General features: G+C 47.5%; 1 protein-coding gene across 1 annotated transcript in view; it reads left to right on the top strand.

Moving 5' to 3' along the window:
• The window catches only part of hdac4 (histone deacetylase 4), a 165,195-nt gene extending 153,370 nt beyond the window's left edge, over window positions 1-11,825 (top strand). Inside the window, exons 23-26 of the mRNA XM_084456089.1 lie at window positions 1,459-1,592; window positions 9,782-9,866; window positions 10,502-10,643; window positions 11,690-11,825. Coding sequence (XP_084312215.1) covers window positions 1,459-1,592; window positions 9,782-9,866; window positions 10,502-10,643; window positions 11,690-11,729 — 401 coding nt within the window. The 3' untranslated portion in view covers window positions 11,730-11,825. The remainder of the gene's footprint in view (window positions 1-1,458; window positions 1,593-9,781; window positions 9,867-10,501; window positions 10,644-11,689) is intronic.
• The last annotated feature ends 12,713 nt before the right edge of the window (window positions 11,826-24,538 follow it).

The following is a 24,538-nucleotide window of genomic DNA, read 5'->3' on the forward strand; positions in this document are numbered from 1 at the left end:
GTGACCTGTCGCGGGGAGCTGGTCTTACTGTACGTCCACCTTACAGGATGGACGTTGTCATGTTATTCCCTCGTATCTGAACTGCTATACGTGTCGGGCGTATTCACACCTAGCTCGTCATTCTGAAACCCACGGCGTTTCCCCGCTAGATCGGTGCGTCCGGGCGCGTGCGAGTACGGCGGTCGCACTCTGCTCCAGATCGAATCACGCGAGATCGCTTCGAGGGTATGTTTGCAATTCCTCCACGGTTGAGAATGCGACCAACCCACGAACCGATAGAAGTCACTGCTCGCTACCCTGCACTGTCGCAAATATTAACTATCAACACATTATTTGATGCTCGCTCAAATATATACAGTATTTTCATTTATGGGTTCACTGCCTCTGACAGCTCTTCTCCAGAGTAATAAGATTCACATAAGAAACCGTTTTGAAGCCTGTTTGTTTGAAGGGCAGTCACTCGTTACCACAGGCAGGAAATATATACATTATGGTGCCCTGAGGCAACTCAATATATGTAGATGTATTCTGTTATTTAGAAGTAAAATGAGGTGGACAATCTAATGTATATTTAAGCGTGAGGAATTGCCATTGTGGCCATGTTGATATGAAACTGAAATGCCACTGAACCACTCCCTTCATATACAGTACAGACTTTTGATTGATGGCCAAGTGTGAATATCCCTGCCAAATCTTCAGCCTTTACTCCAATGGCAACTTAAATACTGTAGGCATTACTTTAATATACAGTACTGTAGGCATTACATTAATACTTAAATATTTGTTGTTAAAGATCTGAATCTGCACTCTGACTATGTATGTTGTTTCAATGTGTTGTTTTCACACATTGTGACCAATAAAAGACACTCGTTAACATCCTTAGTTTGGTCAGGGGGTGTAACGTTATGGTCCCCCCTGGGGAGTCTGTCACACGCCAGCGAAGTCACATGCTCTGGTCCTGTCTGGTTCGGGCCGGTGCTGAGTCGTCCCTTGGCGTGCCAGCAGAGGTTTTCTAGAACAATCTCTGAGATTTTAGGCGGGAGAGAGGGGGAGAGCTGGGAGGAATAGAAGAGAAGAGAGAGAGAGAGGGGGAGAGAGAGAGAGAGAGAGAGACTAGGGGGTAGTACGGCGGAATGCATATATTAAACCCCCGGAAAAAAAAGATCAAAGGGGGCGTCCAAGCCAAAAAGGCTAAGCCACATTTATTATGATTAAACCTGGCTTGTATTATAGCCCGTAGGCCCTGGTAAATCCCGGGTGCTTTCTATTTTTAAGATAGAAAATATGATGCAATACCCCCCTCTCTTTCTGTACCCCCATCCTCTCTCTGTCCTTTGATCAGCGTCCAAGAGCTGAGAACCACCGTCCAGGGTCCAAGCCCAGTCTCTAACCCTCCTCCTCTCTGCTCTGCGTTTCCTGCCCACCCCCCCCCCCCCCCACACCCCTCCCCATCTACAGGTTTTGGCTACCTGACCAGGCAGCTGATGGGCCTGGCTGGGGGCCGCCTGGTATTGGCCCTGGAGGGGGGTCACGACCTTACGGCGATCTGCGATGCCTCCGAAGCATGTGTTTCTGCTTTGCTGGGAAACGAGGTAAGACCCAGAACCTGAGGATGGAGGGTGAGATGGATGGATGGATGGAGGGAGGGAGGGAGGGAGGGAGGGATGGAGGGATGGAGGGAGGGAGGGAGGGAGGTATGGAGGGAGGGAGGGAGATGAGAGAAGACAGAGTCTGTTCATTTTCGGCGGGCCCTGTCACACACGTTCATGCGCACCCGTGCTGCTTTCTGTACTGCTTGTCAATCACCCGGTCGCCCCCTCGTATCACGTTCCCCTCTGCTGAGCCACAGTCATCAGATAACCACTCTTTCGGAATCTTCGGCGGCTGTAAAACTGTCGCTCATCCAATCATAACACAGCTCCGAGCTCAGACTCTCTCTGATTGGCAGGCTTTCCTGTCCGTCTGGGACGTGGGCTGGCCAGGCCCTCTTCCACAGTCCCATTTAAAAGGGATTTGGCCAAAATATCGTTACCGTCTGCAGGGAGGGAGAGAGAAGAGAGAGAGAGAGAGAGAGAGAGAGAAGCGCAACTTAGGAGTGCGTCAGGGGTGCCGAGTCTCCCCCTCTCTCTTTCTCTCCCCTCAGTGCTCCCCTCATCAAAGATGTCCGCTCCCTCTCGCTCTGCCTTCGCTGGCCGGTGTGGGAGGGGCCGGCTGGGGAGCGGGGGGAAGTCACACACGTCAAGCAGAAGAATCTGAGGTTAATTGTGGGAGTGTGTGTGTAGGCCGGGGCTGGAGCTGAACAAACTCTCCGCTGTGATTCATGGCACACAACAGATTACACGTCATAAAAACGCCCACTGTCTTCTTCAAACTCAAATGGATTGACTCAAGTGCTTTCTTGGCCAAGGGTTTAAAAACAAAAAATCCCTTCAGATTTCAGGCGCAAGATAACTCGCTCGCTCTTTGAGTGTGTATTTTGCATAGGAACTATTTAAGTTGCGGTATGAACAGGGAAGTATGGTTGCTCGAGGTTGTGTGTGTGTGTGTGTGTGTGTGTGTGTGTGTGTGTGTGTGTGTGTGTGTGTGTGTGTTCGTGCCCTGCGTGCGTGCGTGCGTGCGTGCATGCAAGGTCATGTATTTACATTATGTGTATGTTTGTGTGTGTCTACATTCAATATGTGTGTAATTGTAAAGTTCATGTGTCAATAAGACAGCCTAGCCAATGACTAAAAGAGCACATGCATCCGGTTTTATAAAAGGTTCCTCATCACACAGGCAAAGCTCATCGAACCACCTCTGCTACATAAACAGTGGCAGAGCTGATGCCGTGTCTAATGCTGAGAACCCCGGGTTGGCGGCCAGTGGCTGAAATGAAACCACAAACAAAGAAGTGAATTTCCAGGCCGCTAGTGTTTGTATGAACTTACTTTTATTTCGAGAGAGTGACCGGCCTTAAGTGTTGCTACAGACCGAGCCACAAACACAAACACTCCCTCTCGAGTGTCTGCGGTAATCAGACGAGGAGACGACCTGCTGAAGCCATTAACCCTGCCGTATCCTCGCTGCGTCCACCGTACGTTCCCTGCGTTCCTTGGGCGCGTCGGCTGCGGTCGACTGAGCATGTATGCAGAAATTAACGGGCCGCAAAACGCTTAACAGCAACTATAGCAGGCGTTAGGCCTATTCAGTAGCTCACCCTGGGGTGACTCAGATCGGTATTAGTGAGATGTACATTACGTACAGGGCGATAGGTTGAAATCTACCTACTGTATAGTCGGCCTAGTCTGAGCTCACACTCCAGCTCAGCTCTCCATTAAAATGTGGGGGTTTTATATAAGTGTTGTTAAGTGTGCCTATGGTCCTATATACTGCCTCTCATTGTATTGGTCACATGAAACTAGCCCTGTGCTAGAGGTTGTGTTGGTGGATAAGGTGGAGCTGAGAAGATGGGTAGGGTTGATGGATCAGAGGACTGTTGTTCCAGCCCTCCAGACGAGGCAGTAAATAAGCTCTTGGAGCAGTAAAAGCCGTATGGCCTCGCTCCATGTGGATCTTGGACCGAGAGCAAAACAAACAGAACAATAACGCTGAATCTCGGTAATAAAACATCGGTCACCGCGACCGACCGACCGACCGACCGATTCAGTCGCTCCCGGGAAAGGAAGAAAGACAGACCGGCATCGACGTCTTAACTTGGTTTGCGGTGACGGGGACGGGTCTGTGTTTCGGAGAGGGAGCGTGGAATGTGGTTAAGCCACTCCGAACCCCCGCTGTCCTGTGGCCCGGAGGGAGAAAGCTCCACGGCAAGCCAACCTGTCAGACAGAATAGATCTTAACAGCTCTGACCTGGAACAAAGTTTCGCTTGTCGAGGGGGAACTTCCACAAATGTGGAGGCCTAAATGTAACAACGTTAATCTGTTTACCTGTGAACGCGCCCGGCGATGACTCACGGGCTGTCGCCATGACGACAGCAATAACCGACTTAGGGGTCCCATACCGAAAAGCTCGGTCGTCCCTCACAGGTTATGGGTTAGCCTGCTCCACATGGACTTGAGTGAAGGTGGAGAGAGAAAGAGGGGGAAGAAAGGGTTAAGGGTTGTCGTGGAGGAGTAGCTACGGGACGGGGAGGAAGGGGGTGTCGGATTCCAGTGGCCTGGAGATTGGCCTGTTCCGGGGGGGGGGGTCGCAAGGTGAGCAAGGTGAGATTCTGAAGGAGGCAGAGCCCCCCTCCTCTCTGTCCCAGCAGGGCTCCCCTCTCACACCGCCAGCCCCCAACCCCCCTCTTGCACCACCACCCCCCCCCCCCCTCCCTCCAGGACCTTGTCCTTGGCGTACATCTGAAAGCAGTTACCTTCACACCTCTCCTGACAAGGTCAGCCACAGGCCCAGGGATCGAATAATCAAAGGAAATTGGAATCATTTGATGTTAGGGAGGAGGAAGCTTTTGTCAAGAAGCAGCGCCAGACTTTCATTCCCATGAGCTCCCAAACACCGATCCACACGCACACGCAACTAACACTGATCCACAAGCACACGCAACTAACACTGATCCACAAGCACACGCAACTAACACCGATCCACAAGCACACGCAACTAACACCGATCCACACGCAACTAACACCGATCCACACGCACACGCAACTAACACCGATCCACACGCAACTAACACCGATCCACACGCAACTAACACCGATCCACACGCAACTAACACCGATCCACACGCGCACACAACTAACACCGATCCACACGCAACTAACACTGATCCACATGCACACACAACTAACACTGATCCACATGCACAAACAACTCACACCGATCCACACGCACACGCAACTAAGACCGATCCACACGCAACTAAAACTGATCCACACGCACACGCAACTAACACCAATCAACACGCATACGCAACTAACACTGATCCACATGCACACACAACTAACACTGATCCACATGCACACGCAACTAACACCGATCCGCACGCACACACAACTCACACCGATCCACACGCACACGCAACTAAGACCGATCCACACGCACACGCAACTAACACCAATCAACACGCATACGCAACTAACACTGATCCACATGCACACGCAACTAACACCGATCCGCACGCACACACAACTAACACCGATCCACACACACACACAACTAACACCGATCCACACGCACACGCAACTAACACCGATCCACACGCAACTAAAACTGATCCACACGCACACGCAACTAACACCAATCCACACACATACGCAACTAACACCGATCCACATGCACACAGAGCACAGCGATGACCTCGACTCCACGAAGAGTCACAACTAACACCGATCCACACGCACGCAGAGAAAAGCGACGACCTCGACTCTACGAAGAGTTGGACGTCCCAGATCATTAACTGCAATGCCACAGCCGGCGGCGACCGCTGTCATTAGACGCTGGTGATTGGCTCATAAAGTTTCTCAAAGATAGACCACTGATTGGGCGTTTGGCAGGAAATCCCTGTCAGCCTCTGGATGAGCGCAGAACGATCTCTCGTTCGCCAGACGACCCGTTTGACAGGTTGGAAGAGGAAGCACACAGCCCGTCATCAGTAAATAAACCTCTGATTGGAAGGCTTATGCATAAGCATTGCAGAACTGTGGAAGCCTGTGAATGCATTCAATTTTTGTCACTGAAGTAAATTAGTTGTGTGTCTCATGGGACTCAGGATAGAATTAAATTGTTTGTCTTCTACTAAACCCAACCCCAACCTTCTACTACTGCCTTTCTTCTAGTAACTTTAACCCTAACCACACCAGGTGAATGCCTAACCTAAACCAACCAAGTTAAGCAATTTGTGAAATGCACTCACTTGTCTAGATTCAAACGTCAACTGACATTTGATTAAAAAAAAAAAAGTTTGTTAATGGAAGTAATGAAAATGTCCAGTATGTTGAACTGAACATATTCAAAACAGGGGGTCCACAATTCAGACAAAATGCTTACATGCATAGACATCAACATAGTCAGTTTATCAACGATGAACATGTTGATGCAGGACAGGGAGAAAACTCACCGAGAAAAAAGAGGTGAAAATCTCTCTAATCAAAGTGACAGGAAGCAAACATCTTAGTGAAAACCCCAGTGTGATGGAGGAGGGAATGCAGCTGAATGAGTCGCTGAGGTAGATAGGGAGAAAACCCCAGGGTGTGTGTTGGGAAGTGTTGAGGGACTAAGCCAAAAGTACAGGGCTTAGGACTGCAGCTGGGCTGGTTGGTCAGCTGGGCTTTGTTTATAGAGCCGCAAACTGCATGTTTGTATTTTCCCAGAAAATAATTATCATTGACACAGTTGTGATCTTATATTAACCTATACAGTGATGTAAAAATGTATCACTGCTTTTATCATCATGTTTATAGTTGTAGACATGCAGTTGGCATAGACATAGATTACCCAGCATACAGTAAGTATATACACAAGCAGGCCTAGGCATCAGCAGGATAGGCAAACATAACCAGCATTGACCACAGTCGGACCAAACATTCAGCATTCGGCCCCTATCCCCCCCGGTCCCTCTGGAGCCTTTGGATTCAGCGTTTTACTGCCCACTGCAGTGTGAGAAATATAGTCTCTCTTTTACTGGCAGGTTAAGACAAGTTCTGCTATAATGAGCGTTGGGTTCCCTTTGAAAGTGGCTTGAATTAGCTGGGAAAGACGGGGATAAAAACAGCTGAATGGACTTTACTGGCGTTTTTCCACCTCACCGTCGGAGTGCGTAATCGAAAAGGCCTCCCGAGTTAAATAGCTCATGAATGATGCATTGGCGACGCCGCTAGTCAACTCTGAACTCGTGACTAATTGATGATTGCGCGCAAACAGATGTCGGGCCCCGTCCGAATTGCGGTTGTGAGCAATTATTTGATAAACAACAGGCTAATACGCTAATTGTAACCAGTTGGCGGTGTGGAGGGTTGGTGTGTTTACACTCTAGTTACAGTAGGCACGTTCACCTGGCCCCGTGGGGCTCGGCCATTTTCAACGCTGAACGCAGCGGTAATGTACACAACTCGCAAAGAAAGGTCACCTGCTTTACATAATACACAGTTACTGCAGCTCATAACGTAATTGGCCGTTGTCAACGACCGCTAATGTACATGCTTCAACACAAAACGCCCCGAAAACAATGGACGCCTTATGTGCGCGTTTATGCTGAGCAAGTGGAATTCCTCCCCCGGTGTTATGGTTTCCCAGTCTCCCTCCGGAATGGTTTTTTTCGAGGCGCATTCCTTTGCCCGCCTCTGGCTTCGAGCGGCGTCTCAAATTTGTTGGCATGGCCCTCATGCGTTTGAAGGCCACGCCACACGCTCAAACAGACTGGCTTTATACAGGCAGCAGCGCCACACGGCCGCGACAGCCAACCACCTCGAACAAAAGCCTCCTTCCTTAGCGTGAGGTGGCCGACCTCGCGGTGTGAAGACGAGGGAAGCGACGGGAAGATTACAAACGCAAATAAACACACCCCCGCAGTCACTGTGCCTCGCCGCATGCGGCGTGCGTGCATGCACGCGCGTCATACCTGGCAGTCAGTGCCCCGAAGCGCACTGACAAGAGCCATTAAGGTTTATGGACGTGAGGCACGGCTGCCTGTCAGGCTGACGGACAGTCCCCCCTTGACCCCGGCCCTCCCCCTGACCCCCGGCCCTCCCCCTGACCCTCGCTCCCCCGAGACCGGGGCCAGGGTCGGTCACAGCAGGGGTCGGGCCTGGGATGAGGCGCGGAGGAAGGATGGGGCAGAAATGCAGCCTGGGTAATGGAGACAGGCATGACACTGTTACTGCAAGGGAGGAGGGAGGATGAGGAAGAGTAGGGGGGTAAGAGGAGGGAGGATGATGAAGAGTAGGAGGGGTAAGAGGAGGGAGAATAAGGAAGAGTAGGGGGGGTAAGAGGACGGAGGGTGAGGAAGAGGAGGGGAGGGTAAGAGGAGGGAGGATGAGGAAGAGTAGGGGAGGGTAAGAGGAGGGAGGATGAGGAAGAGTAGGGGGGGTAAGAGGAGTTGTAAGCAGCAGCAGGAGAGAGGAACAAGCGAGGAGAAGGAGAGAGGAGTGCAGAGGAGCAAAGCTGGCTTTATGTGAGGAGGGAAGTCTGTAGTGTGTGTGTGCCGGTCTGGGGGGGCGGGGGGGGTTGATGGTAGGCGCTGATAGAGCCTGGATCTGGTTTGAGGGGCCAATCCTGCGCTTGGTGTGTGTGGTGCATCACTTAGCCCTGTGTGACCGAGTCAGGACTGATGCCCAGGGACGAACAAAGCTCTCTGTTGTCCCGGAGAGGTGCGTGTGTGAGGCATGCGTGCCGGTGTGTGTGTGTGTGTGTGTGTGTGTGTGTGTGTGTGTGTGTGTGTGTGTGTGTGTGTGTGTGTGTGTGTGTGTGTGTGTGTGTGTGTGTGTGTGTGTGTGTGTGTGTGTGTGTGTGTGTGTGTGTGTGTGTGTGTGTGTGTGTGTGTGTGTGTGTGTGTGTGTGTGTGTGTGTGTGTGTGTGTGAGAGAGAGAGAGAGAGAGAGTGTAAAGGTGCTGAAAAGCCATGACGGTCCTCCATATCCAATACAGTCGTGAACGAGGACTGGGAGGGAGCGATGTCCCGGGCCAACACAAAGGAAGTGTGTGTGTGTGTGTGTGCGCATGTGTGTCTGCACTCCATAATCCATCCTGCTTGGGTGTCTTTGGTCCCTGGGGGAGATCACACACAGTATTATAAAGGGAGTGTGTGTGGGTGTGTGTACTATCCATCAACCGTCCGACAGTTGTTCATTGGTGTGGTCATCAGTGTGTGTGTGTGTGTGTGTGTGTGTGTGTGTGCGTGCGTGTGTGCATATTGAACGTGTGTTTGTGTGAGAGAGTGGGACTTGCATGCACTGTACAGTACTCTACAGTTTGTGCATGTGTGTGCATGCGCGTGTGTGTGTGCGTGTGTGTGTGTGTATGATGCAGCCTGTCGTGCCACAGCAGGATTAAAGTATCCCTCTCCTTAGACTGCCCCCCCCCCTCTATTTGTTTTAATTAAAAGAGAACGTTCTCTCTCGGCCGCTCCGGACTGACCGGCGATCCCTTTTCCTTTCTTCTCTGGCATTCTCTTCTGGTGCACTAACATTTCAGGCCCAGCCCTGCTTTTCCTACGTTCTCTGCCTCCAGTTTGTAGCTTCTTTCAGCGCGTTCCTGATGGGACGGTGAACGCCGCACGCCATTATCCCCTTGTATGTTTATGTTCGGAGTGGAACAGGGCCGGCTGCGAAGGGGATGAGAAATGGGGAGTGTGCGTGCGTGTGTGCGCGTATGTGTGTGTGTGCGCGTGTGTGTGTGTACATGCCTCTATCCGAGGATGTGGACTCTGATATTTGTGTGGGTGGTTGTGTATAATTGTATGTCTCATGTGTGTAGAGTGTGTGTAGTGTGTGTACAGGGTGACACAGCACAAAGCAAACGTTGTAACTTGTGGTCGGAGTGTCACGAAGTTCCCCATGAGTAGGAGGCTGAGTGCATCTGCAGACCTCTGAGTGGTTGTGTCAGCAGCTCTGTCTGACACAGTCCTGGTGATTATTCAGCACTGGGAAGGGGACCATGTTCAAAGCCTTCATGTACTGTCCACTACAATGGGAACATATCGGTGTGTTGTGTTTGCTGGAATGCCAGCATTTCGTATCGCTCCCTAAATGCTCCCATGAAGCTCACAGACTCATTGAATATTGATAAAACTATTATATTGATGTTGGTTTATTATGTTTGTTCAATACGTTGTGTGTTGCTGATGTTACAGCTGGATCCACTTCCTGAGGAGGTGCTGAAGCAGAGGCCTAACCTCAACGCTGTTCTCTCCATGGAGAAGGTCCTGGAGGCCCACAGTGAGTGGCTACCTTTACCCAGACCTGCTATATCACTCTCCATCCACACCCAACACTCTGGTCCTAACTCTCTGACCCTCTCTACCCAGACCTGCTATATCACTCTCCATCCACACCCAACACTCTGACCCTCTCTACCTCTACCCAGACCTGCTATATTATCACACTCCATCCAGACCCAACAGTCTGACCCTCTCTACTCAGACTTATTGCATGTAGGTCCACTCCACCCAGATACAACACACACTACCCAGACATTACCTAGACACAAAACGCTCTACCTAGACATGCTGTATCATACTCTGTCCAAATCCAACACTGGCCCTCTGTATCCAGACATAACACACTAGGTCCACTTCTTCCAGACATAACTTAGACACTACACACTCCTTCCAGGGATAACGCACACTATCCAGAAACAACAGGCCCATGTGACTCTACCCAGACATAACACACTACCCAGATACAACATACTGTATCTTACCCACACAACACAGGGCAACTCACTTATAAGTTACACACAACAAAGTACCAGAAAAAACATTGATATTTTGTCCAAAGAACATTCACAGTGTCTTGTCTGTTTTGCAAACATGACCTCTGACCTTTCTGACCTGCCTTGTGCCCTACCTCAGGTAAATACTGGCGCTCGTTGCAGCGTTACTCCTCCTCTCTGGGCTACTCCCTGAGCGAGGCGCACAGGTGTGAGAACGAGGAGGCCGAGACCGTCACCGCCATGGCCTCCCTCTCCGTGGCTAACAAGAATATGGGCAAGAGGTAGGGCTGTTTCTGTCCTTTATCAAGAGGCAGGGCTGTTTCTGTCCTTTATCAAGAGGGAGGGCTGTTTCTGTGTCCTTTATCAAGAGGTAGGGCTGTTTCTGTCCTATATCAAGAGGTAGGGCTGTTTCTGTGTCCTTTATCAAGAGGTAGGGCTGTTTCTGTGTCCTTTATCAAGAGGTAGGGCTGTTTCTGTGTCCTTTATCAAGAGGTAGGGCTGTCTCTGTCCTTTATCAAGAGGTAGGGCTGTTTCTGTGTCCTTTATCAAGAGGTAGGGCTGTTTCTGTCCTATATCAAGAGGTAGGGCTGTTTCTGTCCTTTATCAAGAGGCAGGGCTGTTTCTGTCCTTTATCAAGAGGTAGGGCTGTTTCTGTGTCCTTTATCAAGAGGTAGGGCTGTTTCTGTGTCCTTTATCAAGAGGTAGGGCTGTCTCTGTCCTTTATCAAGAGGTAGGGCTGTTTCTGTCCTTTATCAAGAGGTAGGCTGTTTCTGTCCTTTATCAATAGCAGCCAGTGGGGAGGCACTGCTCTAGTAGTCAGGCTTCCGGGAGGTGCACTTTGCCAGAGGCTTAATTGGAAACACACTATAGGTCTAGTGCACTGATGCTACCTAGCATTCACGTTTTATTTCATTAAATTTAGGAGAATACACAGAATTCAGTTAGCTGAATTGAAATGTGTTTGACACATGCACAGTTATATACTCTTCTCGTGCTTGTTCCATTTAGTTTGTTCTTATTCATGTTCTGGGCGGTAGCGAGAGTAGCCTAGTGGTTAGAGTACCTGATAAGTGATCGAAAGGTTGTTGGGTTGAGACCGGCCAGGGGAAACGCGTCATTTGATTTCAATAAAATCTACCTTATTTTCATCCATTGTGTGCGGCGAAACACTTTTCCATTTTTGAAACTAGCTTATAATTGTCCAACACTAACTCATAGCATGGGATAAATGACTAAAATGTATATTAGAATATTCCATAACATACTGTAAATGTGTGTGTCATTCAACTTGTGAGATTTATTGCATGTCATTTTGTTTCCTCCCCAGGCCAGAGGAAGAGCCTATGGAGGAGGAACCACCCATGTAAAAGGCTACGCCTTCGACCACTTCTGAGACTCATCCAGGTCTCTGACATCCCCCTAAGCCAATCACAATCTCCGTTTCAATTTGACCCACTCCTCTATGCTCTGCCTGTGTCATGTCAAGATGGCACCTCAGCTTGGGAGGGCCTCCACAATTTTGAAATGGGGGTGGGGAGGCGGGAACAGAAACGGATAGTGAAGATGACCATCTCCCTCACTGACAGTGAATGGACCAATCACCGTACAGTAGATGTGTTGTGTTGTCTCTACTGGAGGTACAGTGGGAGGCAGTCCATAAGTGGCCTCCAACGCCAGGTCTTCTCTTCAGGACCATTTGGGATTTAAGGGGTGACAGAACTGTCTCATCTACAACCATATTCCTTATTTCTTTCTGTCCTTTGTTCCGTTCTCCTAATCCTTTCATCTGAAAAAGCGAAGGAGCCTATGATGAAATAGTGACTCTGGTTCAAAGGAGTGATTGTTACTTGTTCCTTAAGGACATTGAGAAAGGAGAGATGCGATTTCCCAGACCAGGTGTTTTGCTAAAAGGAGAAGAGAGGCGAAGAGAGAGAAGACGTTGGATGAACTTGGATGAACCGTTGTTCTGATCCCACCCTGATGACAGACGCTAAAGGACTGTGAGTTTGTGCCTTTTTTCCTGCCTGGTGGATTTTCACACTGAACTTGATGAAAGAGCTTTGCCTTAACACAGTTTTTGGGGAGAGGACCCCGTCCCAACCTCCTCAAACTTTATCTCGACAAGACTGGCAATGCCCACATGATGTTGGCACATAGGTCTTGGGACCCTCGGCATGTTTACCCATAATTCTCTGTGGCCAACCTACTGTCCCACCATATTCCTTTTCTCCCCCACTTCCCCTACCTTTTGAAGGTAGTTGCCAGCTACACAGGCACTAACATGGTTGGAGTCTTTCCTTGGAATGAACAAGTTCAAAAGGTTTAGCGTAGCGCTTTTACCAAATACATGTCACCTCTTGTGAAAGAGTCAGTTAGCATGCACTGTAGTGGAGCGACTGCTGATCAAATGTATGAGAAGAAGAAAAAAAAGCCAAAGCATGATGTCCTATAGATTCAAACCACTTAGTATTGCAAACGTATAAGACTATAATTGCTATCATTACTTTACATTCAAGATTCTTGCTTGGAGGCTTAGACCCATTTAAAAAATAAAAAAAAATCCTCAACACAACACTAATCGTTACGTTATGATATGACTGTAGTCAGTCGAACTGACCTACAAATATGTACTGTAGGTGTAGAACAATTGCCATGGCCATACGATTACTTCAATACATTATAGCCAAGTCCTATACAGGACTATACCACCTTTGATTTTCCAGAGGGTTGCAAGTCTCCCATGTATTATCTTCCACCTGCCTCTATGTGTGATCTGTGCTCCCTAGGGGTCAGGTGCTACCAAGCAGGTGTGTGCTTGTTTGGTCTTTTGGAGGTTGTCTACAGTCACAGCTAAAGCAACTCTGAGGCCTTGAGAATTAGATTTACTATAACTCCTATTCTCTCCTAGATAATGAAATATATGTATGGATACTCTTATCGCATGGATGCTTTCTGACGGATCTCCTACGTGAATTTGATCTTAGCCCATAGCTCAGATCACAGAGATTGAATGACGGCTATAGTCTAGTTTCTGAAGCGCCTACTAACCCCCTTGCCGCCAACTCATGTTTAGCCTCTAGGCAACTACCTTCAACATTGTTTCTTTATCGAAGTGATGCCTGTAGTCATTCGTTTGTAGTTTCAATCCCTCCGTTTAAAGCAGTGAAACACAGTAGTGATTGCTGTTGGTCTTGCATCCATACTCTGGGTATTCCCACCACATAACATTGTTTCCATGACTACTCCATTTTGTGTTTATTTCTCCCATGTTTATGTTTTCTGTCTCAGTTTCAATGTTGTGGACTCCAGTGTCTTTGTTTCTTTTTGTACTTTTTCTATTTGATTTCCTGTCATTTTATATTGTTTTGCACCCTCTCTCTCTCTCTCTCTCTCTGTCTGCCTCTCTCTGTTACAAATTGTACAGTTGACATGCTTCACAACAAGTGAGGGTTCATCCTTGTTTTTGAGGAGCAGCCATTTTGTGGCTGCCGTACATTTCTGGGTTTTGGGTTTGGGGAGGGCGGGGGATGCAAATATTTCTACTTTGTATAATGATTCCAACAATTGTGTATTTACTATACTGTCTGTTCATAGTAGATTTATATATGAAAAAAACTCTAAGTATATTATATATTATAAGATATTACAATCTTGTTTTTTGAAGTTAGTATTGCAAGGTGACATGCTCATATTTCATTGGCTGGTCTGACTCTGCTGTTGCTACTCACTGTCCGTGGCTGCCATTGGCTGAGTGTTGAAGACAGTAGCATCCCATGGGGTGTTTTTTTTCTTTACTACACACGACTGGCATTGCCTTTGTCAGCCCCACAGATGTGCTGTTGTCCCCAATTTCATGTTTTAAACCCTCTAAGATCCCTCAATTGATTGGCACTTTCTCCACATGGAAGCATATTAAAAAGAACTACTTGTTGGATCTGACCAAAATTTGGTCATGGGCAACATTCCATTCGGATCCCTTCAGCCTCTCCCAACACCCTTGTTCCACTTTCTCTGGCTGGTCCTAAAGGAAATGACACATTTAACTCCTACATTCCTCACTGAACACAGAGCTAAACGTTGTTGATTCTGAAATATTTGAGAGGGAACTAGTAAAGAAAGGAAGGGCTCTGGTGCTGGGAATGGAATGGGCCCATGGGTTCCCCCTTCTACCTTTGAAACACTGTGATTTGCTTCACCAATGAAAGCAAGAGATAATCCTAAATGTATTCAATGTTCCTGTCATTAGTGAAGAATGACCCAACCTGCATTTTAGAAGTGGAAAAATACTATTATGCACCAAACAGTTTAAATGTTAAGTAAACAATTAGTTCCAAAAGTCAGAAAGCTTTCATAAGCATTATGATTTTACTTTGACAAGGAAATGGCGTTGAAGTCATACAAATTTCATTTGTAATTACGTTTTTAAAAGTGTATATTGGAATCACCTTAGTCTGCCCATAGCAACATCCTGGTGTCACAGTTCATTGTCCAGCCATCCAAACCAACATGACAGATCTCACCGGCCGCTAACCACTGGCACTGACCTCACCCAGAACACCCCCGTTGCCTGTCTTTAACGATTATAGCAGATGACAAGGAAGGTCAAAGGTCATTTCTATGTACTCTGTCTCAGTCAAGGCAACCGACTTCAGCTCTGTCTTGATTCCATACACTTCCACCAAAGTATGTACTTCCCTTCATTCATTTAAGAAATGAAGTGGTTTGTGAAGTATGGAAACGTATATACTAATATCCCATGAATCAATCAGCCCAATGCTTTGAAATGTTTGGGGCGAGTTGCACAGGTGCACAGGTGCACACCTCGAGAATGTTAGAGAATTGGGGTACCTTCTGTTTCTTGTGACTCTGGGCATTATTGAAACCTTAGTGTAAGAATATATAGTTTTCTTACATAGTTCAGCTGACGATCATTTTCTCAAAGGTTCTCCCCCTTGGCAGTTCATACATGATTGTAATCCAAAAGACTTTTCCTTCCTACATTTCCTTCATATGTTTGAGAAGCTTACTAAGAGAAAGTAACATTTAACAAAATATCTAAGGCCTTTTACATTTACAAACATACTGTGATATTATTCAGTGATGATTTGAGACTGGATTGCGACCAAGTTGCACAAAATTTGCCCATACCCATCATTCCCATCAGCATTGTTCCAAGCTCTCCCAGAATGCCTAGCAGCACCATCCCCAGCAAATGGCAGTCATGTTTAATTTCTCTCAACTCAAGAGTCATGCATTCATTCTCAAAGGGACTTTTTTCCTTCTGTCTGGTTATTCTTATGTGATGTCCTGGTAGTTTAAAAAAAAAAACATTTCCACATTTAAGCAAGAAACATTCCATGTGTTTCGTTTTCATGATTTGTATTTTATTTTTTCATGCAGGGGCATTTATAGTTTTCTTTTCCTGCTTTTCCTCCATCCGACCAGGCCTAAGGATTGTCCGTTGTTTATTTGATTGGCCTGGTTGGGTTCTGCTCTCCGTTCCTCCTCACCAGCTCCTGTACTTCTCTGCATGGTTCGTACGTCCGCATGCCCGTCCGTCTGTCTATCTTCCCTGTCCCCTGTAACGTATCTGCACAAGGGAAAGAGCGCTGAAGGACACCAGGACTTTTACGGCATCGAGAGCGCGAGCGCGACGGGAACTTTTTTGTACTCAGATGTTTCCAGGAGCAGAAAGGTAGAAAGATGCTTTTAGTGTCCGGCAGATGTGCTCTTACGTGCAAAGAAAAACAAACATCAACAATATTGAATGACTTTTAAAAAAAAGTTTGAATATTTTACAAAACCAACCTTTTATCTAGCACTTGTGACATACAGACAATAGATTTATTGTATTTATGTAAGATATTGTTTTAGGGGGAGCTAACAAGGTCAACAACAGGATAGACCGATTTTTTCAGGGTATGGTTTGGGGTTTAGGGAGGGAGGGCCTGTTTTGTTTCAAGACATCTGGAGTTATCAAAGGGCTCTGTCCAGATGACTGACTGGTCTATCATTGTTAAGGTTGTCCATTCCACTTCAGCCAGTAATATCTGTGACCACTGTGGTTAAATTAAACAGTTCTAGGTTTACAAAATGTATGAAATGCATATTCTTTTTTATGGTTTTGTTTTGACTTGTTCTCTCCATTGTTACAGAATAGTAGCCTACTTTTTTCTCGGGACCTTTGCTCTGACATGTTCTCTTTGACATCTACACTATAAAGTATCATGTTTTCAAAACCACAATCTCTTGTTTTTATTTACTGTATGTGGGATGTTGTTGTTTGTTGTAAGCAAAGGTTTGTTGGCTGACATGCAAACTCACAGTGTAACATCAGTCTTAATGTTCTCAGGGACAACAGTGCTAGAAAAGTGTCCTTAGTGGACATCTGTGGGGGACAGGACAATTCTCCCGCCGCATAGCCATTGGTCCATCTCTGTCTCCTGTCCCATGACCCACAAGACACCCCCAGCAACGCAAATCACTCCCTCGTCCCGTGACACCCACAAGACACCCCCAGCAACGCAAATCACTCCCTCGGCCTTAACCCATTCCTGAATCTTGGACCTGCTGCAGCAATATTTTGACTCCCCTGTGCCATGTAGGCCTACACAACTAGGTCTGGTGGTAGTGGAAGAGAAAGCAGTGGAGTGCTGCTTGTTCTTAGGATATCTCACCAGCACTGGGCACATTGACAGATTTTTGAGGTTTGTTGACCCAGTCTGTTCAGCATGGTAGTGCATAGTTGAGACTAGTGATAGGTCATTAGCCAAGCTAGCTAGTTAGCATCAGCGTTTAGGAGGAAGGCTGTCCCTGTAGAACTGCTCTTTTTCAGTTTTGCATGTGGGGAAAATAAAGGAACACGGCTTCAATTGAAGCCACGTCTTTGCTGTTGTGTGATTATCCAAATTCCAATAAGAAAAAAAAACATTCCTCAGAAAGTTCACTCCCTTTTATACCAGATTTTCAGCGTTGTTTTCCCAGACTCTTGCTCCAATGAGGCATCGAGACTAATCGTACAGAGACACACACCAATGCACACAGACATATGGAAACTTGTCAGACAGGACAAACTGTACATCTTTCCCTGAGAACATACAATCTTCCTACCGTGTACAGTATGAAGAGCTGAGCCACAAATCCACAAGGCGCTTCATAAGGATCATGATCCCATACTAGGGTGATGAATCCTCAAAATTGCATGCGTCTCATGTTCATCTTTGATCTGGTTTTGGGCTCGCCAGGGTTACTCACCACTCCACCACTCAAATAGCAGCGAGCCGCAAACACAAAAGGCTCAGGAGGCCGAGGGAGGAGGATGTGGGAGCTGAGAGGAGTGAGGGGACATGAGACTGGACAGGCAGGGGGTCCCCATTTTGGGCCTCCTTTGTGGCCTTTTTCAGCGCTGGAAAGTGTTTTCGTAGGCATGGGCCATTTCACTGAAATGTCTTCCTCCTCTCTCTCGCAGGGAATGAAGAAAAAGAAGGAAGTATGCATAGCCAATGTCATATTTCACATTCTACCCACGGCTGCAGCACTGTGAGCCATAGTTCAGCCAGAATGCCATTGAAGCGGCTCCCATATACGGTATTATCATGAACCATGTGTGATGTCCAATCCAATCCAACTTTATTTATAGAGCACATTTAAAACAACAAGAGTTGACCAAAGTGCTTTCCATTTCAATCAATACAAAAAATACAGTAGACAACACAATAGGACAATAGAAACATAATGAAAGATAATAAAGAGCTACTCTGATACTTAGTATTAAAACGCCAGGGAAAACAAATGTGTTTTTAGGCGGGACTTAAACACTGGAAGCGTTGGGGCCTAATGTGGGGGGGCAGCTCGGTCCAGAGTTTGGGAGCAACGACGGCCAAGGCTCTATCCCCCCTGTGCTTTAGTCTTGATTTAGGGACGACGAGGAGCAACTGGTCAGCCGACCTGATGTATCTGACGTTTTCCTTCTGTACCGTGTTCCTTCCGAGCTGATCGCTGCTTTTGCCAGGGACCTCCCATGCTGAGATGGCACTGTGTGAAGCAATGGGGACTGAGCTGCTGTTCCTCCCGGGGAAGGGCTGGTGGACACAGTGGTGACCCCGACTCAGACTGCGAGGAATCTGGGTGTGACCCTGGATGACCAACTGTCGTTCTCCGCACATGTCACATCCGTCCCACGCTCCTGCAGATTCATGCTCTACAACATCAGGAGGACTCGCCCTTTCCTCACTAATGAAACGGCGCAGGTGCTCATCCAGGCCCTGGTCATCTCCCGCCTGGACTACTGCAACTCTCTCCTTGCAGGGGCCCCAGCGTCAGCCATTAAACCCCTGCTGCTGCTCGCCTGGTGTTCAACCACCCCAAGTTCTCCCACACAACTTCTCTTCTCTGTTCCCTACACTGGTTCCCTGTAGCGGCTCGCATCCAGTTTAAAACTGGTACTAGCCTACAGGGCAATGAAAGGAACAGCCCTCTCCTACCTCCAGGCCATGGTCAAACCCTATACATTACAATCATTTAGCAGACGCTTTTATCCAAAGCGCCTAACAATAATTGCATTTAACATAGGAAAAGCCAATGTACTACTACTCACCAGAACTCACAAGTGTATCTCCTTTTTAAAAGTGACTAAGAGCATAATCTAGTACTGAAGGCAAAGTGCAAGAATAGCAATCTAAAAGACAATAGGTGCTTAAGAGGGTGGATTATTGTACTGGCAGCTGTTTCCAGCAGGGGGCAGTAGTGACAGTCAGACCCTCACAGTAGCCACAGACAGGACCACCACCCATTTGGAAGGGCAAAGGTCAGTGGAGTGTCTAAATAAACAGCAGAGAGTCTGTTGGTGGGATGTTGTGGGGGAGCTAAGACAACATTCCAAACAAACATAGAACTAAGCTTGTCTCCACTCTGTCAAATAAACAACTGGAGAGTTAGTCTACCACTGCTCTGCTGTCTAGCTAACACAATTTACAGTAGAGAAAAATAGATGCAAACACTGTCACCGGTGTGGCATTGTGGGGTTGTTTGAATATTCATAAATCAGAGAAGTTGGAGCCCCGTGCTGTGTCAAGGTAAACAAACCAGGGTACATCTCAAAAGAGCCTCGAGAGGAGCAGCGCAAACAGAGACGCGAGTGACAATATTGACTGTCTTAGGGACCGTCAAAAGAGTTCTCTGAAGGAACACAGAGGCCAACAAAGGTGGAGTAAAAGTGAAGAATGCGTGCTCTTTAGGGTCCCTGTGCACTCTGACACAGTAACGACTTCTCTCCGGGAAACGCAGACCCAGCGTCTCACAGTGAACTGCCTACCATCTCGCTGTCAGCTCTACGTCGTCTCACACCACAGGCAGCTGACCCCCGTGACCCCTTAGGGGGGGGGGGGGTTCAGGTCACAGAAAGGGTGGGACATCCTTTCTCTTGAAACCTGGAACTTTTCGAAAGCCGTCCCAGAAAACGGGCCACCTTTTCCCACGACAAAAACTCTCTGAACGCATCGCGCGGCCGGGGACATCGGGGTCAGGAGCAGATCCACGGAAAATTTATTTTCTCTCTTTCCCCCACAATGACACTCTGGTCTGCGCTGGCGTTCCCTCTCTCCTCTGCTCATCCTCCTGTTTCCCGCCTCACTTCTCTGTCATTATCCCTATCCCTTATTAGAGGAGGGAAAACAAGCCTTGTCCTCAAACATTACTCGCTTTTTTAATTGCAGGCCTGAGGGGCTGTGGATGAGGCCAGGGTGGCTGTGGATGAGGCCAGGGTGGCTGTGGATGAGGCCAGGGTGGCTGTGGATGAGGCAGTAAGGCCTGCATATGTACAACGCAGGTCTAGGACCAGGAATCTTACGTCTCTTTCCTTTGTAACTTAATACACACACACATTGCTCCCCATTGCCTAATAAGGAACGGTCTATGAAAGTATATCGTGTGTCAGGATGCAGGGGTGCTGTGGACAGAGAGGATGACCAGTAGGATGGACTGACCTGGGTCACAGTGACACACATCCAGAACAGGCCCATTTTAAGAAAGCAGCGTGGGATTGGATTCAATTTTAGTAGCATCTTCAATGACACCCATAAACATCTCATGGCCTTAAATGAAGTCAATAAGCTTGTTATGAAGACATCATTTAGGCCACTGCAATCTTTTTTTCCCGTGGCAACTGTACATTCTTAATCAGGTTATTTTTGTTCAAAAGTGTTTTACTTTTTGATGAGGCCTATGTACAAAACAAGGATCTTAATGACAGTTTACACAGCACCAAGGTTCTATTGTTTACTATCATGTTTAACTACTGCTTCCTGTGTCCAGTCTACCAGCTACAGGCACTGTGTGCTCATCCATCGGGCTGGAGAGACTCAAAATAGGAAAATGCATGAAATTATCATTATCCTTTCCACTGAAATGAATTTTAAATCTAAATCAATTTATGCTTGTCTGAAACAAAGAATAATAAAGGAAAATTGACCGTAGAAATAAACATGAATGAAATGAGAAGGTGGGAGAATTTTCCATTAATTAGTCTGGAGGAATTGGTGAATGAATAAACAATGGAATTTGGGCAAAGTTGTCCCTTTATAGTTATGGGGGGGGGGGGAGAACCATGTCCCTTTATAGTTATGGGGGGGGGGGGAGCACCATGTCCCTTTATAGTTATCGTTATGGGGGGGGGGGGAGAGCACCATGTCCCTTTATAGTTATAGTTATGGGGGGGGGGAGCACCATGTCCCTTTATAGTTATATTTATGGGGGGGAGAGCACCATGTCTCTTTATAGTTATGGGGGGGGGGGAGAGCACCATGTCCCTTTATAGTTATGGGGGGGGGGGGGGGGGGAGAGCACCATGTCCCTTTATAGTTATAGTTATGGGGGGGAGAGCACCATGTCCCTTTATAGTTATAGTTATGGGGGGGGGGAGAGCACCATGTCCCTTTATAGTTATAGTTATGGGGGGAGAGCACCATGTCCCTTTATAGTTATAGTTATGGGGGGGGGGGGGGGGAGCACCATGTCCCTTTATAGTTATAGTTATGGGGGAGGAGAGCACCATGCACTGTGGTTCCATTGCACCAGGGTGGGAACTGATGGCCCTTGTTGTGTATTTGAAAAGCTGTGTGAGGTTTGCTTGTCTTGCCGTGTGTTTAGTCTTGTGTTAAGAAGAGTCTGAGTGAGAGGACGCATGTGGGTGCGCGCGCGCGCACACACACACACACACACACACACACACACACATACACACACACACACACACACATACACACACAGTATGGTCTAGGAGGATACTGAGCATTGAGGAGTAGTTTTAAACAAAACAGTCGATTTGTCTGTCAACACACAGTGTTAATGGAATAACGTTGTGCTATTATGCATTCAACTTGTGAGATGTTTGAGAAAATACACCACACTCTAAAGCCTTCCATCGTTTATGATGTTATTGAAGTTCCAAAATGAATGTAAAATATAAAATAAGAGCAAGGCTCTTGTATAAGTGGGCACTGGAGGTTAAGAAACCAATAGCGCTCCCCTCCATGTCTGATAGAATCTCAGCATGTGGGTTTTATCCCTGTGAGAGAAAGCGGAGTCAGAAGTAGCCCACGACACCCAAGCCATATTTTTCACATTAACTCAACACACAGCGTCTTTAGGCACAGAGAGTAAACCCTACCTCAATTTATGCCTGTTGTGTTAGCCTAAATTATACAGGCGACCTATCACCTTCCTGCTGGACCAGTTAAAAGAAATGGAGGGAGCAAAAGAAGGGAGGAGAGGAAAGGATTTACCTCCTCAGAGCAGCTTTCATTTTAGCTGCGCTCACATCATTCTCACCGCAGACGCCGCCCGGCAGGAAGAACCTTGTAAAAGAGACTGCATGTTTTATCCTATAGGGTTGCACACCAGGAACATATTACCACATGTACTATCTGCACAGTACCCCAACGCCCCCCCCCCCCCCCCACACACACACACACACAATTCCATCATTCCCTTCACCCACTCTCTGAATCACAGCAAACATGAACAAAAGTATTGTTTGTTTGAATAGCAGTCCCAACGATCTTGAGGAAAAGGTGGTTTTTTAAGTGTGATTACTGATTTACAATGGTATCGCTTCTTATTACAGAACTCTCAAAACATAACATACAATTCCACATCATTCTGTATTTACTTACAGGTAACTTTTCAATATTTATTTATCTTGTCACTCCTGGTATCACTTGATCTTACAGTACAGGAGGCTTAACTGACCATGACTGGACAGTTGGCCTACTTAGTGTACTCAGACAGATGTATTTATTGTAAGTCTTTTTGGCTAAATGACTAACATGTCAATGTAAAAATATCTTAATAATAATAATCTATTGCTAACGCCAGTTGCTGTTTCCTACAACCAGCCAACGTGAGGAAGTGCAAAAATTGTATTATTGTTAAATGTCATGTATAATATATCAGTACAGTCCCAGTCAGACCTACCTAAGAATATGCAAGTAGTGTTTCTAAAAGGCTCACTAAGTTACTGTGGAGAAGTGAGTGAGACATTAAATACAGACAGGTGGACGGATAGACACACAGCCTTTATTGTCCTCCCAGAAATAAGTAAATCATTTTTCACAACCAAATATTTGTTATAGAGGTATGCACAAAGGGAGTGAAAAGGGAGAATGAGTGAGTGAGTGAGAGCACAGAGAGAAAGAGAGAGAGAGAGAGAGAGAGAGAGAGAGAGAGAGAGAATGAGTGAGAGCACAGGCCTCCCCTGGTAGCCTGACCTCGTGACCCCCGGTGACCCCTGCTGACCCCAGAGTAGCCCCCGTGCTAATGAAGAAGAAAGTGGTCCGGCGTGCAGACATGTCACGGTGTGGGACCGGACCCGGGCCAGATCACGTTTCACACCCGAGGTGACGGGGATCAACGCCTTCTGTTTAAACTGTTACTAATCACAGGCTGGACAGACAGAATGAGAGAGACGCGCTAGGAGAGAGACGCGCTAGGAGAGAGACACGCTAGGAGAGAGACACGGTAGGAGAGAGACACGGTAGGAGAGAGACACGCTAGGAGAGAGACACGCTAGGAGAGAGACGCGCTAGGAGAGAGACCGTGATACACACAGCTCAGAGCGTAGGGGACACAGCACAACAGCGTCATTCTTCAGCGGCTGGTCAACTTCTCGTAACATGATGTTATCACTTTAGAATGTTGTACATGTTTTTAAAATGTATTTCAAAAGTCATGTCACGTCAAAGTCACATCTGGAGGTCTAGTGAATGTGAGCACTGTGGCTTTGTCATCGTCCCAGCGAGACTAGACTACACAACTCACACGCCTGGAGGAACGCTGTGGCATATAACCCATTCAGAGAGCCAGTATCCACACACACACACACACACACACGGCTGGGGCTCCCGGGCGGCTGTAGTTCTGGAAGGCCAGCTGAGCTGAGTCCGGTGGGTGATTTCCCCCTGGCTGGCCCACGCTGGCATTCCTCCACCACCTCTTTTACAGCCATCTTTACAACCACTTTAGTGTTCTTAACCCATTTTCTTGTCCAGTTTCATTCCTCCTCTCAGAACGTCCGGGCGGAAATCTTCCTAGGGTGGGGAGAGACCGGGGAGAGACCGGGGAGGGGGGGGGGGGGTTCGGCGCTCCCTAGGGAGGGGGCTGGCTGGGTGAACATGGGGGAACCAGCACCCCTGTACCGATGCACAGTTTTACACACACACTCAAACACTCAAACATACACACACTCTTCTGGGAGTGGTGCTTCAGATGAATAAGGAAATGAGCAAACGCCCCCCTCTCATACACATGGAAAGGGAAGCAGCGTAGTCCTCGGCTGTACTATAGTACGCACACAGACACACAGACACACACACACACTCACACACACACGCACACACACTCACACACACACACGCACACACTCACACACACACACACACACGCAGACGCACACGTACACACACACACACTCACACGCACACACTCACACACACACACACACCAGGCAAGAGATGAGTCAGACCTGGGAAATAGACGCCATTACTGGGTGAGGAACCTTTGAGAGAAGGGATGAGAGAAGGGATGAGAGAAGGGATGAGAGGCAGGGTTAGAGAGGGTTAGAGGGATGAGAGGAGGCAGGTGAAAAGAGGAGGGGAAGAGTATGAAAGGTGATGATGAACGT

Source organism: Borostomias antarcticus (assembly GCF_949987555.1).
Source record: "Borostomias antarcticus genome assembly, chromosome: 2".
Lineage (NCBI taxonomy): Eukaryota > Metazoa > Chordata > Actinopteri > Stomiiformes > Stomiidae > Borostomias > Borostomias antarcticus.